Consider the following 16,153-nt stretch of genomic DNA (forward strand, 5'->3'; position numbering starts at 1 on the left):
CTTTGGTGGACGATAGTCGCCATGACATCAACCCTATTGAGGATTTGACTCGAGCAAAGAGTCATGCAGCTGATGCTCCGCTGGAGCATCAGGTACAGCTGATGGCAGGAGCTCGACATACTTGGCCTGAAGAGTGGCCACCACAGCCGGTTTGAACTCCTCATGACCCTCCGACCTAGTCGACTCATCTGCATCTAAGGCAATGTTACGGATTTGTGATTTTTACATCAATAATTGTTTACTAATTTTTCTGTTCTTATTGTAGTTGTTGTTAAGGATTAGGAAAATTCAGAGAACTAATTTGTATGCACCAAAACCGTCGACACGAATCTCAAAGAAATCAAGCTGATCCGGACAATGGCCGGACAATCAAGGCATCCGTCTACAGAAAATAGGATCCCAGCCAATCATTCAATGACCGATAGCTCAATTGGAGTTGGCCGACATAGTATGACAAGGGACTCAGTTGGCTGACCACGCCTATAATCTAAGACCGTCTTAGGCTTCTCATGAGGGGCGCCTGATCTCAACCTGCCTACCAACCGACTTTTACTTCGGCATGCCTTATTTCCACTAACATGGTCGCCTTGTCCTTCAGATCGAACTCAAGCACGTCGACCAATTTTTTACATATTTGAATTCAAATTGTAATACAGATTTGGTAGTAAATTATCATGATTAAATTACATTAAGGACGGTTTCCCTAACCGTTACCTTCTTTATATAATTGTACAAATACTCCACTATAAGTAGATGGTGGAGATGCGAGTAAAAGGATCTCTCCCTGATTCTTGAGAGAGACTTTCTTGATTGCTCTTTCCCATCCTCCTCTCGTCTCTAACCCTCAAGGCGTGTTTTCACAAAGGATAATTTACGATTCAACAGGAGGAATATTCGTAGGAGTTGTAGAAGGGGATACTGTCTAAGAATCCAAGCCCCCCCTCACTTGGGGCCGAGCCAGGAAAATAGGGAACAATTTCAAAAAAAGAGACATCAACACTTACGTAGATTTTGTTAGTGGTAGGATCAATACACTGATACTCTTTTTGTGTGGAGTATCCAAGGAAAATACATTTTATGGATCTGAGATTAAGTTTATTCTGATTGGGGGCAGTGTTCCGATCAAAGGTTATGCACCTAAAAATCTTGGGGTTTAATGTGGAGAAGATCCTTTTGTCAGGGAAGCATAACATCACAACAGCTAAGGGGGTTCGAAACTTGTGAATTTTGGAGGGGACTTTATTTATGAGATACATGACAGTTATAATGACATCATTCCAAAAACGTTTCGGGACATTGGATTGAAACATAATGGAGCAAGAAATATCGAGGAGGTGACAATTTTTCTCTTAGTTGTCCCATTTTGTTGAGGAGTGTGTGCAAAAGCTATGGCAGGGGATGCCTTTACTTATAAAGAATTCACTCAAAACAGAATTGAAAAACTCATAACAATTATCGGTTCGAAGGACTTGAATAGAAGTTTTGAATTGAGTTATGACAAAGGTTTAGAAGTTTTGGAAGGTCACAACGATTTTCTATTTGTCTCTTAAAATGTAGACCTACGTCATTTGCGTGTAGTCATCAATTAAAGTTAAGAATCATCATTCGATGGTGTACCTAGGAGTGCGAGAAGGTCCCCATATGTCCCTGTGAACGAGCGAGAAAGGAGCGGAAGGTGTGTAGGTGTGAGGTTGGTAATAGACTCAATGTTTGACTAACTTACATGTCTCACAATTGAAGTTTGAAAGATTTTTATTAGAAAAAATCAGAGGATACAAAATTTTTAAATATTGAAAACTAGGATGATCTAATCGATAATGTAATAACATGACGAGACATTCAATGACTCGAGATAGACTACAACTTTCGAGTGTCGTGTCTTCACTCTTTGTATTGTTCCCTTGGAAGTGGTAGAGCAGCTACCAACTTAGTAGTTCCAATCATCCTCCCCAAACGACAATCCTGAAAAAAAAAACCATCAGAAGATAAAACAGCAATGCAATCGATATCACTTGTCAACTTTTTGAATGATAATAAGTTTCATTGCAATCAGGGAAAACAGATTCCAGAGGTAGAACAATCGTTAGTACAATCAACCCTTTACTAGCAATAGAACTACTGGATTCATCGACAATTCTGATGATATTTTTTCTAGAGCACAGATAGTAAGTCGAAAAAATTTGCGGGAACCCAGTCATATAATTTGTGGCACTTGAATCAGTAATCCATGGACTAGAGAAGGAATAAACTATGAGAGTCATAGGAAGAATACCTTGTTGGATGTGGGAGTTTAATGGACCTATATAGACTTGATTGACTCCAAGAAACTTGATCAATTGCTCCATCTTCTTTAGGGATTCAGAGGAATCAATGTTGTTTCGGGTAGGAGTCGGTTGAGCCGTGTCTTGTTCGGTTGTCGCTGTGAGTTCGTTGGCAGTAGAGGATTTTGCTGAAGGTTTGTATGTTGGTCTGCCGTGAGGTTTCCAATACTTGTTCCGAGTGTGGTTGGGTTTGTGACAGTAATCACAAGTGGGGTGACCGTTCCGAGGCTGCATGGACAAGGGATGAGCACTATTTGAAATCAAGGCGACTCAACTGAAGGAGTGGAGGTGCCGAGCATAACAAGTTTTCTGCTTTCTTCTTGACGAATTTCGGTGAAAGCAATCCGAGTGGATTGAAGAGGTTCCCGACCAAGAATACGACCCCACATTCGTCAATTTCTTTGTTAAGGTCAGCCAGGAGTTGGAACATACGATCCTTTTCAACAATCTTCTGGACGAGGGATAGGTAGGCCGAAGATTCTTAGGTGTAATCATAGTATGGATCGCAGTCCATCCATAATGCAACAAGGTTATTACAGTACTGGGTCACGGTCCTTAATCCCTATTTTGCTTCCCGAATCTTCTTAGATACCTCATAGAGTTGGTCGAAATTTTCTATATCTAAATGGGTATCTTGGACAGCCGTCTAAAGGGCATTAGCTAAAGGGAGGAACATGTATGAACGACCAATCGAATTCTCCATGGAGATGATTAGCGACGACATGACCATGAAATCCTCTACTTCTCAAGCTTCATATACTGGGTCAATATTTGAAGGCTTATGAATCATATCTATGAGGTGACCAAACTTCCCACCTTTTTTGATGAACAAAGACACAGCTTGGGACCATTGAAGAAAGTTACGGTTGTTCAACTTATGGGTCGTGATTAAGAAATTATTGATTTCAGGTCCTCCGATCTGCAATAGAGGGGAAATTGGAGTTGATCTTCCATTAGAATCAAGAACACTTTCTGAAGGTGATTTAGTGTTGGATGAATCCGCCCTAATTCCAACAGAGCCAAAGAATATGTTGTGGTTCCAAGTCATCTAACCAAGCCATCGATGAATTTCAGGAATTCAGATACACCTTCTTGTAGAAAGGAAGATCAGTGGTTCTCATAGGTTCAACTACTGTTGGAAATTCCTGTAGAAGGTATCAACAGGGAAAGAAATAAATCTAATAGTCGGCTATTGGAACAATCGTCTATTGAGACATCAGCTCTTAAAAAACCTGGTATCAACAGGGAAAATAAAACAACAGTTGTGGAAAACAACCAGAGCAGAAGCGGCTGTTGGGGACATTGTTGTATATTAACATGGAAAATAAAACAATGGTCTTGGGAAATTACTATAGGCGAAGAGGCTCCTGTAGGCTCCTTTAGGATCAACAACAGTTGGAATACAACAGAGAACATCCGCGACAGGAAGCAACCATCAGCTATAGGACCAGGCAGAGGAGTCCAGCGGCTGCTGGAAACGACAAGGAGTCTGTTTGCTGCTGGATCTATAGTTAGATTTTGTACCATGTTTAGATTTGGAATTAAATCACGTGTTTTCATTGATAGTAGGTGGAGTATTAAAACCTAATTACCATAGACATAATTATGAAAAGTAATAAAAATAGAATAAAATAATTAGGAAAGAATAAAAAAAAGAAAATTGGGAAATACATAATCAGGGAATAAAGTCAAATAGTAAGCATTAATGGCATAGGGATAGTCGTTATAATTTAACAATAACAAATCTATGAATTCACAAATTTCTCAACTTATAATATTAGTTGTTTATAATTTAAATCAAAATTAAATTAACCTCAAAATAATTTCTAGTACAAGCGGTAAATCCCACAACTTTGATTTGGAGTTGATTTGATGAAGAAATTTATTAAAAAAGATTGGATATAAAAAAGTTTTTCTTTATTTTCTTTTTCCCGTCCTCTTCCTCTTTTTCTCCTTTACCCTTCGGCATGCTTATAGCCTTGGAGTCACTGCTGCTTACAGGATGGGGGAGTTATGGGAATGCAAGTACGGGCAAGTAGCGTAAAAGAGGCTTTAGATAAGTATTTAAACTTAGAAATATTGTATTAAACAATTATATAATTTGTATAAATAAATCTTCACCTTCCATGACTATATAAGCCATTGCCTGCACGGTTAAGTGGAATTCAAAATTCTACTCAAAGCTATGGTACCCATGAACCATAACATTAAATAAAATATTTGGTTTTTTTTTGTTTTTCCAATGGGAACTATTTCTGTATCTTTCTCATTTTTTAGAATTAGCATGTACATTTATATATCAAAACGAGATTTGAAGTGTAGAATGCAATGGAACACTTTTTGATGATTTTCGTGGAAGTTAAAATTTTTGGATATAATGAAGTTCGAGTATTTCATATTTATACGTTATCAAATATATGGATATTACACTTGATTGGTTCAAGCCTAATGCTTGTAAATGTTTGTCCGAATTAATCTAGCCTGGACTACCAATTTTTGCATCTTCTGCCTGCTTATGTACTAAATACTATCATTCCTGAAACAAAGTGGAATTGGAGCCTTTTGAGACTAAATTAATTATCTTAGCTGATTTTATTTTTGCGTCTGTTACATACACTAATTATAATTAGAAAAATCTGTTTTATTTTTTTTTGCGTGTGTGTGTGTTATTTCATAGCTAACTATTTACAATCTGATCCATGATGCTGTTGCTGCTGCAGATTATTGGCTTCATGGTAACTGGGGTTCTTTTTGCTTTAATGCGACAAGCACATGCCTGGGAACTGGATTTGTCATTTCCATCCGTTTTGACATCTGTTGAGTTAAATTTGAGAATGCCGCGCTCTTTCTCACTGCTGGTTGTGTTACCTATACTCGCTTCTATAGTAATGTCATTGTATGACGACCACGAACTTCCAGTTTTGAGCTATGTCAGCATCTCGATAGTCTGCTATTTAATTGCAAACGGATCTCTGATCATTTTGATCTTCGGTTCTCAGTTAATTTTTTACATGGTTGCTATTCTTCATGTTTTTGTCAAAAGACGGTCAGTACTTTTTCTAATGTCTAGCAACTAAATTTATGAAAGAATACTTTGCACTTAAAGCTTTGAAATGCGGAAATGTGTTTTTTTAAATATCATTTGAGGATTCCTTTGGTGTACTAGTGCAATTTCTATTCTTAAAAATTGAAAAAAATCATTTGCTGCTATGTTACTCTGCTCCTGTGGCATATGGAGACACATTGTAGAGCCACATCCTTGCATAATTCAAAATTTTAGCCATGCCTTTATTGAGCCTTCTTGACTCTTAGAGAATTTGTGGGTTGTTTTTCTTACGATAGATTGAATTTATTTAAGTAGGTTTCCCTTGATATAAAAATTCGCTCTGAAAAAGCCATGTCCTGCTCTTGAACATTATTCTTTGTATGGGAGGAACTTGCTAGTAATTTTTATTATGGTAGATTTTTTCTAACTAAGCTTTTAAATGTTTTTGCTGCATTAATTTGGATTTGGATTTGAGATTTCTTCTGGATGCTAGTCCCCATAAATAATTACTTTTCATGAGAGAGTACTCTCGAATTGCTTAAGTTTAGTTTTAAACTTAGATTTAATGCTTATTTTTCAAATAAATTGATAGTGGATGGTTGAGGTGATAGAGATAAATAAGATTAAGGTTTTATGATCCAATCATCTAGTGTAATAGTTGATCCAATCGGCAAATGTAAGAGGAGCTTGTGTCACAATGAATACCATTGTAGGACTCCTAGAAAGTGTTTAGGAAGAGAATTTAAAGGTGGTTGTGGATTAGCAAAGGAATGATGTATGCGAGGTTGACAATGTTTGGAATGACAAACAATGAAATCTGCTGTGGGACTGCATATTTGAGTGGTTTGGCTGCTGTCCAGTCTGATAACAATGGTCGAACAAAGGTACGGGCGGCGAAGGGGTTCCACAACTTGTTTTCGAGCAAGATACAAATACATCACTTGCAAAAGGATACAACTCTTTGAAGAGCATAAAATAGAGATTATAATCTCTACAGTATACAAAACCAAAGTTCTCTAAACTCAAACAGCAAAACACCCATGTAAATTATTTTCCTCACAGAAAAAAACTATAATCACAAATAAGGAAATAGGACAAAAATAAGGAAAGAACAAAAATCAAGTTGAGATTGGGATCGAGAGGTCTTCTATGCAAAATCATGTCCTGCGATCGCGGGACTTTGCAATTCTGAAAGATTGTGGAACCCTACAATCACGGGTACCACGTTCCAATCTTGCGGATGGTTGCTGTTCTCGCGTCAGCAACATTCAGGTAGCTTGATTAGCAACCACGTGGACCTCCTTTCATGCATTCTCATTAAATTGAGTGGAAATGGATGTGTCCATTGAAGATTTGTTTTTGAAAGTTGCTGACTTGTTTACGATCTAAGGGCTGGTTGTTTTGGTTTCACTTAATAGTTCAGAGGCACATAGAATGAATTCTTGTGATTCGAAGGAATGGATATGAAAAAGAGCACAAAGATGCAACATAACCATCAATTATCCAAAACTTTCTTCAACTTGACCTGAGGAAGTGCATCTAATAAAAACATATAATGTGATGGATTGAATTGTTTGCTTTTAATTGGTGGATTTAATTTTAATTATTCGGCTTGTTACTGTGAAAGCACCGTCCTAACCTTGGTGCTCATCCCCTCTCATTTCTTTCATGAGCTACAACTCCCTTTCACTTTTGAGATTGAGGCTTTCTTAGGGACTCCTGCCTGATCCGTGCCCAACTAACTTCAAACTCTTTTTTGGTTTGCAAGGTTTTATCAAGTCTTGCCTTAGCTTCAAGATCAGTTATTTAATGCCTTTATCCCAGTGCTGGGTGGATTTGTGTATCTTTTGAAACACCCACTCTAAGCTCATGAAGACCCAAGGGCTAGAAAAGGTGAAGTGCTAGCGAGACCATTACTTCATCTTCCATTCGGTGGTGTCATGGGCCTTTCGGTCTAGGCAATGGGACCAAACTATTTTGGTGGTGAGAGGTTAAATATATTTCTTCATGGAATGATTTCCTTTCTTAGTTGAAGACGGATGTGTGCTATCTTTTGTTGAAGGATCTCTTCACCTTGGTTCCTTTATATCATGAGGAGGAAGATGTCATTGTCTCCATCGCTTGTCATACATCTAGCTATCTTTGAAGAGACAGGAAGGGAAAGGTGGCTACTGCTTCTAAGGAATAGGACTCTCCTACTCCCAACAGGCCACGAGTTAGCACCCTAAATAACTTCAAGTTAGTTGTGGATGGCAATGATGAGGGGGAAGAGGTGCCTCTATCCAAGCACATTTGAGGTGGCTAAGCCACCTTGTTCGACAGGGGGCAAGCTAATCCCCATCCTTTGTCTTTGCTTTGACACTTGGATCTCCACTTCTATTTGCGGCCAAGAGGCTTGGCTGGAATGACACTTTGCATTTTTCCAAAAAATGGTGATGAAAATTAAGAATTTGTCGTGGTTGTATTGCTCTTGCGTCATACTATTTTGATTCATTAAAATTTTTCTCAAAAAGATCACGAAAGGATGTTAACAGATGAAAATAGTTAACAATGCAACTTAGAAAGTGGAGACTGCTACCTGAAATTTTTAGTGAGATTGTTTAGATTGATGGAAACGCATTGAAATGATCAGAGTGAAAACATAGCTGAAGAGAAAGCTAAGAATCTCGAGTGGTTTGACAGTATTTGACTATATCCACATTTACCATTTGCCTTTCAGGTAATTCATTTTTCAGAAGCATGCATCCTGGCAATGCCTTTGGTAGGGTGAAGAGAGCTATATTTAAAAAGATGATATGTTAACAACATTGTTTTAATCTTCAACTTATCTCTCGACATGCATTTAATTTCATATGCTCAAGCTTGAATTAATAACTTGAATATGATTGATTGATTGATATATTTATTTATTTGAACAGTTCACCTTATTATGAATTTCTATGTATTTTGAGCCAGCATAATGAATTTTCTTTTGTTCATTCTTTTTTAGTGTTATAACTTCAACTTTCTCTTTGGTCCTTTCATACTATTCACTGTATTCTTTTGTTCATTCTTTTTTAGTTTATGCCTGTTTTCACTACGTTTTAAATAGTTGTTAATTCTACTATCCTTCTAATATAATTATAACTTAATTGCATTAAAGTTTGCTAAGTAACTATTTTAACATTCTCTTTTTTTTTTCTTACACTCTGATCTCCCCTATCTGTATAACTGTAATTTAATAATTCTTCATGATTATAGAACAAACTACTCTTATTCTTCTTTTACCTTATCCAAATCGCTTGTTTTTTATTATTTTAAAATATTTTAATGCATTATTACTTCATACTTTGTAGCGAGGTACTATTTACTTTATGTTTTTATTCATTATATAGCTGATTTGCCTTGTACACGTGCAAAATGATTATACCTTTCAGAGTATTTTTATTATTGGTATTTGAAAACTTATGAAAACTCTGGCAATAGAATCTACTTCATGAGGCATTATAATAAATTTTAGAACTACGTCATATAGCGCTCTCAAACTTTAGCGTTAAACACATGAAATTATCTTAAGTTAGGTAAAATAACCTCCTTTTATCCCTTTTTTTTAGTTTTTTTTATATTTCACAACTTTAAAAAATGTAAGTCCTTATCTACCTTTCAGATCTCACGATTGAGATTCAACACCATGATCGTGCATTGTGCTTATGTTTTAATAAATTAAATTAGCTGATGGATCCTAATTGCCATTAGTACTTGTAAGTTTAACTTATTTGCACGAGTAAATCATTGATCACTACCACTATATTTGCCCTTCATGCTGTCCTTGATAATTTTGCCCCATCTTTTTTTTTCTTCTTTTGTTTCATTATTCACCAACACATCATTCTTTTTCCAAATTAATGTTGATGTGCTGAAATAGTTAGTTATTTCATCCTTGTATATCAGTTGAATATTTTATTTTTACAGTTAAGCTTTTGTGATTCTTTGTAATATTGATACTTCGTGTTCTTTAATGATAAAATTTATGACTATAAGATTTTTTTTTCCCTTTATTTTTCAAGTAAACATTCCAACAACCTGATTTCTCTGAATAGAACATGATGTTTATGCAGCTGGCTAGCTTTGCAAGAAAATTTCTGTGCTGCTTTTCTTCGGCAGATTATCAAATTTTTATCTATGCTTTGGTCATTAAAGGCAAGGTTCTATCGCTTAATCACTGACTTTTTTATCCATTATTTATTGCATGTGATATTGCCAGGCTTTATGTACAAAACTTTGCTAACTTTTGCTTGTCCGACGAATCTAAACAGGTTGTGCAGATTCTGAGATTAAATCCAACTCTTGTTGTTGGATTTCTTTCAATTTCTTTGGTCTGCTTTGTTCATCCGGCGCTTGGTTTGATCGTGATACTCTTTTATCATTCTCTCCATTGTCATTCAGCTCTTTGCAGGTATGCTGTTACGGCAATTTGGAAATTATCTTATTTTTTGTATGTTTACGATTAAGCAATTCTAACGCAATTTTCCTGCCAAATGCTGGTTTTATGCGGGGCCAATGTTTGTAGTCTTGCCCTTCGTAGCATTTTGGTCATTTATGTTCTGGTTTTGTGACTGAGCGAGATTTCTCTCATAGTGGTGGGTTTGGTTGTTGTAGTTAGATAAGCTCATGGATGGGCCATGGAGATGCATGGAGATGAGGCTGATCTGTACAATATTATGTTAAGACAATGCAGATGGGAAGATCATGGAAAATCCTCATGAATGGGTCAAACCTACATATCATACAAACCAACTTAGGCAGATTTAACTTACGTGGTGACACCGGTTTAGGGTTCCTAGGCGGTATGGAAAGATCAAGAAACGTGTTAGGATATTGATAGGATAGATAACTGTGGAAAAATTGTTGATGGTAGCTGAAATCTTAAACGGTGGCTAGACTGCGTCTGGACAGCAGTTTTGCAGCAAGATGGGCAGCATGGAAAGTCTACGGACATCCAGGAGAGATTAGCACCTCAATCCAATGAAGTTGCAGACACACAACCTGAGAACAAGCTTAAGTATACAACACTCTAGCAAGAAGAACTAGAGAGAAAACTGTTGACATTTAAAATGAAAAAAATGAGAATAAAAAAGAAAAAAAAATTAAATTAAGTTTCCTATTTATTCTTGTATGGACAGCCTGATAACTGCTCCCTTACTTGATTTGAGGCTTGAAATTCAATTCGACTGTCCCCCACGCTTCACTTAAGCCCCCTGTTTTGAAATCTATCACTCTCTATTGCCTCTTCTGGTGTTTCCCATCATTCCTCTCTCTGTTCACGCAAGCCCATGCCTTCTTCCTCGTGTAAGTCCACTCTTCATCAGTCTTATGTTGCGGCCGCAATTCACCTTCTTCCTCCAATTTGAAAATCGCACGAAGCCCTTTCCACTTATTCCTCTCGAGCGCAGCAAACCGAGAAGCCCAAAGCCCTCTTTTCCCCTCAAGCACACGAAGCACTTGTCTCTCTCTTTTCTGTTCGAATTGAAGCCTACTCCGTATCTTCCTTTCCATCCCACACATGATCCAAAGCAAGCAAATAAAACCATGAAGGGATTGTTGCGCACAAGGACTTTCAAAATTCTCTCCGTTTCTACACCGGAACTCTCTGTCTACCTTCCTTTCACCAAGGCCGCTGCCCGCCTCCCTGTACTAAAACCCTCACCTTTCTTCTTCCCTGTGCGCACGCAACCCAAACTCCCGCTTGTTCGCTCTTCCCTATTTGAAAATTGATAGAAGCCATTCGATCCCTACCCGAGCTGCTTTCTTGCACCAAAGTTTCCTGTTCAAATCCCTTTTCTGCTCCTGCTCTTCCTAAAACCTGCAAGCTCCCAATCGAAAACCTAAATTGTGCCTCTGCTCGTTACTTGACAGATCCTCACACACCTGCTTCACTCATGAACACAACCTGAGAAAGTCTCGCCAGTCTCTGCCACTTGTAGAAAACAACCAAATTCAAGCCCTTATTTCTTCATTTTGTCAATTTATGTAGTGTTCTATATAGTATGTCGTTAAAAAAAAAATTCCATTGTATTTTTATTTCGTAGTTTCGTCGTTGTTGCTTCAACACTGTTTCGCCAATCATCGACATCTCCAATATCTTGCGAAAAGGTATAAAATGGGCATGGGAGTGAAATTTTTCTTTAAAAAAAAAAGAATCCATTCGACTTGGGAACTGAGTACCGTTCTGTGAAATTGCGGATTTCTTTAGAAATTTTTTTATAAAATTTAGGAGATTCAAAATATCCGTCGTGGGAAACATGAGTATCTGTCAAGGGAATTAAGTAATGTTCGGAGAAAGTAAAATATCATTCAGTGAAATGTTTATGTGATTTATTCTTTTTACAGGTACATTGAAGGCCTATCACATCTTTGAAGACAGTGGGTTAAAAATTTTATTTTTGCGCCCCAACGGTAGTGTCTCACGATACTGACCATTGAGTTTTTTATGTTAGTTGGGAAAATTGGCATTCTTCCCTTGCCCCTTGTTGGGGGTTGACGTATGGAGGTTGCTAAAATTTTGGGTGATTTGGAATTGTAAAGCACTTAAAGGTCTGTAATATTTGAGATTATAAAATAATTTAAAATATAGTGCATTTGATTTTTAAAAATAATTTGAATATGAGTTTTTAAAAAAGAAAAAATTAGAGGCTTTTGGGGATTGAAATTTTTTGAAATTGGGTTTTTAAATTTTTAGGCTTCTATGAGTTGAAAACATTTAAATGTTGTGATTTTTCAAACTTAGGCTCATAGGCATTGAAAAATAATTTAAAAATCAAAATAAATTTTTTCCCCAAAGTTAGACTCTTAAGATTTACAAATCAATTCAAATTGGGCTTTTCCAAATTTAGACTCCTAGTGATGAGAAATAATTCAAAATTGAGTTTTTCAAATCTAGGTTCTTAAGGGGTTGAAACATGATTCAAATGTGAAGCTTTTTAAATTTGGAAATCCGCCATCAAATCTGCAGTTATAATTTGCAAGCAGATAGAAGGCGGTAAAATGCTTAAAGTAAAGATTTGAGTGTAGCATAAAGTCATAACATTCACACAAACTTTCAAAATATTTAAATGACTATATCAGTTTTATGATAGCTTTGATTTGAATATAAGTACACCAAGATTTGTACAAATCTTTCCCGATGCATGCATTTAATAACAAAAGTGTTGGTGCAATCAGCAATGTTTAATATTACAATGATTGCATTTACATTGTAAGATATCATTTAACTTGGATACATTGAGTTAAAATGTGCAAATATTTCAAAAAATATGTTACATAAAAATTTGCATGAGCTTGCTAAAATTCTAAATGCTTTAACAAATAGCTTAAGAATGTTGTGCTGGTTAGGGCCAAATTTACACTCAAATAGTTCATATTTTGAAAAATAATTAATCAGGTTGCTTTGTCTATAGCGCAAGGTTTTATGTCTGACTCGACTAGTTTGATCCTCCTCTTAAGGATTTAAGTTGACAAGTATAGTAAGTTTCAATAATGTCCAAATCACATATAAAATTTTCAAGTCCAAATCACCTAATTTGACCATCCTACTTGTTAGGATTGAAGTCGACTAGAAAAATCTGCTAAAAATATTAAAATCGACAAATTTAAAATGAAGCTTAAGCATAAATGTCTTAAATGCTAAATTTCTGATTATGACTGAGTTGATTGAAAATCTGAATCGGAGGGTATCATCTTTTAAATTAAGGTTTTCAAATCAAATTTTCAAATTAACAAATTAAGCACTCAAGCTAAAATTAACCACTTAAAATACTTAAATCAATTTCATTCACCGTCTGCATCAGTTTGTCGGAGTGAGATTTTTAATTGACATTTTTTACGCTAATCGAGACATTTTATGACGCTAAGACAGATTAGCGTCAAAAAAATTTTGACTTTAAAATACGCGTCGCGAAATGATTTTGTGTACGAATTTGCATCGCAAAAATTTGTCACTAAAAAGTTTTGTTGAAAAAATGGGCGAAGCTGCCTTAACGGCACAATTGTGTCTAACCAGTCCGACGCTAGGACACTAATTTGCATCAGAATGGTTGGACGCTATTGTGTCGATTTAACTGTGTCAGATATCAAATGATTGATTGTTGCCTTTTGTGTCGGAATATTCCGAAGCAAACATATAACACAAAAAAAAAACTTAAATTTCTATATACCTGAAATAACAAGTACAAGAAACATTATAAACATTTATTGATCATCACAACTGATAAAAAAATCTCCAAGATATCTCTACATAATGATACAATTTTAGATTAAATATAAACATATCAAAGTGTTTCAAAATTCACAACAAAAGAAGCTACAAGTTCACTTAAACAGAAAAAAAAACATAAAGTCAGCCTTTATGTGAGGGGAACATCATCAAACACAATAATCTTAATCTTCCTCATCATCATCCAACTCCTCATCCTCATCCTCGACCAGACGCATATGTTGTTTGCTCCGGCTATCAAAACTCTCCGTCAGACGTGTTAGACTACCTTTACGCACCTGTGAGAGCTCTTGATTCATCATCATGACTCGCCTGACAAGCTCCTCATGCTGAGCATGTCATGAGCTAGGGCCACCCATAACTGCACAAGAACTCTCGGCCTCAAATTCTATCATCTTTGCTTCGAGGTTGTACACTCTTTACTTCTTCCCCGCCGCTTGTGTCCACAACTCAAAATCTAAATGAGCAGTTGCTGCAGGCGAACAGTGAGGTTTGACCAGTCATCTCCTTATCTTTTTTGGAGCTGCTCATACTCCTCGTGCATAACAAAAACATTAATTGACATTTGAAACTCACCACCCCCCCCCCCCCCCCCCCCCCCCAAAAAAACAAAAAATAAATAAATAGAAAATAATTTTTAAACTTAAATAGTCATGCCTAGAATGGTCAGATACTCACTGCTGTGTGTTTGGGTGTGGATGTGTGAGGACATGCAACTCTGCAGTGGATGACTCTTGGTCAAGCTCCTTGGCCTGTATATATGATCAAATAAATATACGAGTCACATAACCTGTATATATGATCAAATAAATATACGAGTCACATAATTACATAAATCTGCAAGCTTCTAAATTTTGATATAATCTTACCAGTATCCGGTAGTGCTCTGTGTGAGGGATCAAATCTCCAATATGGAGTGCGGCTCCTCTCGCTCCCTTCATTGTCCTATTTTGCATCGTCTATCTTTTCTCTGGTATTCTAGAGAGACCCATGTTCGATTTAACTCAGCCCAAATTACCTCACCAACCCATGAGGGCCTTTGCCCATTTTTCTGCTTTATAGTGAACGTATCCCCGAGCCTATGCCTAACATGAACTTAAAAAATTTGTCGGATCTGCTGGTGATATTTTGGAAACTAGTAGTACAACCTCTACAAATTAGAAATTATGTAAGCTCCATTAGCATAAAAATGTAAAAATTAAGTTTCTATTTCAAATTAAAATATCTTACCTCAAACTCCAAATATCCCGAGCAGCAGTCGTGTTATGCTTCTATTAGAGAGATGACTAATCATACCGGCCCGAATGATCTCTACTATCCGCGTCACCGGCGATCTTGAGGGGTGGAACCTGCAATTGAAACATTAATTAAATTATAAAATAGAATCAAAATTTAAATTACTTTATTTTAAAAAATAAAGTTGACTTATTAGTTACCCTCCGGCTTAATATAGACTATGCCGACGATGTCAACCATCTCAAGTGTTGGAGCCAAGGGGCCTGGCTCATCAGATGAGGAGTCTGGGCAGAAATTTGGTGCAGGAGTGGGAGGGGGTGCTTGCGAGGGACCTGGTGCGGGAGCAGGGGCAACAAAAGGTGTCACCAGAGTGGCTATACGAGTGTCCTACTTGTCAGCGCCGCTGACGGTCTTTTTCAGCCTTTGATATGTGTTCCCCAAAGTTTGTTGAATGCGGGGTCTCTCTGGGGGCGGAGAACCTGCCATCTGCAGCGGGAAAAAATTTATAATTTAGAATTAATATTATTTTGTAATATATGATGGAAAAGTAAAAGCAAAACAATGAAATATATTGTCTATGCATAAAATTAAGAAAATTAAGCATGACAACTATTGTGTAGGAAGCAAATTTAAAAGCAAGAAAGTGCGGAAAGTAAGCATCTAAATATATATACCATTTTTTAGTCTGTTTCATTCGATGATCCAGATGCTGAAGAACTTAAAGTTATTTCGTCAATCTCATCATCATTGTCATACATATCTAGAGGGTCTTCATGAAGCCTCGTGATATCCTCTAGGGGCAGCTCTTTATTGATTGAGTTAAGCTGAATATGAAAATCAGACATAATTGACTCTTGGTGAATAGGTTCAATAACATTTTACATCTCAACAATTTTTTGTGGTCTATTTTTTAATACAACAACTCAATCAAGTTTATCCTTTGCTCGACCTATCGAAGATAATAAACCTGACTAGCTTGATGAGCCAGTATAAATGGGTCATATTTTGCATATATTATGTTCATTTTAATTTCAGTAATATCAAATGGGTCGAGTGTTCGTGTACCTCAATTAGGACATGGTTATTCACAGTTGAACATATAGATATTACTTTCTACATAGCCTGGATATTGCACCTGAACTACTTCATTTAGTATAACGTAATAGCCGATCTTGTTATTTGTGTGTTTCCTATAACACAAACACCACAATTATAAGTTCATTTTCCTTCACACCAGGAGCTCGTGTGAAATTTGTTACCATTCACTTCAAATATTTGTCATGTTTGGACACTACGATT

At 36.5% G+C, this 16,153-nt stretch overlaps 1 protein-coding gene across 4 annotated transcripts in view; it reads left to right on the forward strand.

Moving 5' to 3' along the window:
• The window catches only part of LOC110022858, a 60,115-nt gene that overhangs the window by 26,876 nt on the left and 17,086 nt on the right, over positions 1 to 16,153 (forward strand). For all 4 annotated transcript variants that reach the window (XM_020722002.1, XM_020721995.1, XM_020721987.1 and 1 more), the window contains exons 14-16: positions 5,042 to 5,367; positions 9,465 to 9,546; positions 9,663 to 9,802. In XM_020722002.1, the coding sequence (XP_020577661.1) occupies positions 5,042 to 5,367; positions 9,465 to 9,546; positions 9,663 to 9,802 (548 nt within the window). The remainder of the gene's footprint in view (positions 1 to 5,041; positions 5,368 to 9,464; positions 9,547 to 9,662; positions 9,803 to 16,153) is intronic.

Source organism: Phalaenopsis equestris, unplaced genomic scaffold (assembly GCF_001263595.1).
Source record: "Phalaenopsis equestris unplaced genomic scaffold, ASM126359v1 Scaffold000002, whole genome shotgun sequence".
NCBI lineage: Eukaryota > Viridiplantae > Streptophyta > Magnoliopsida > Asparagales > Orchidaceae > Phalaenopsis > Phalaenopsis equestris.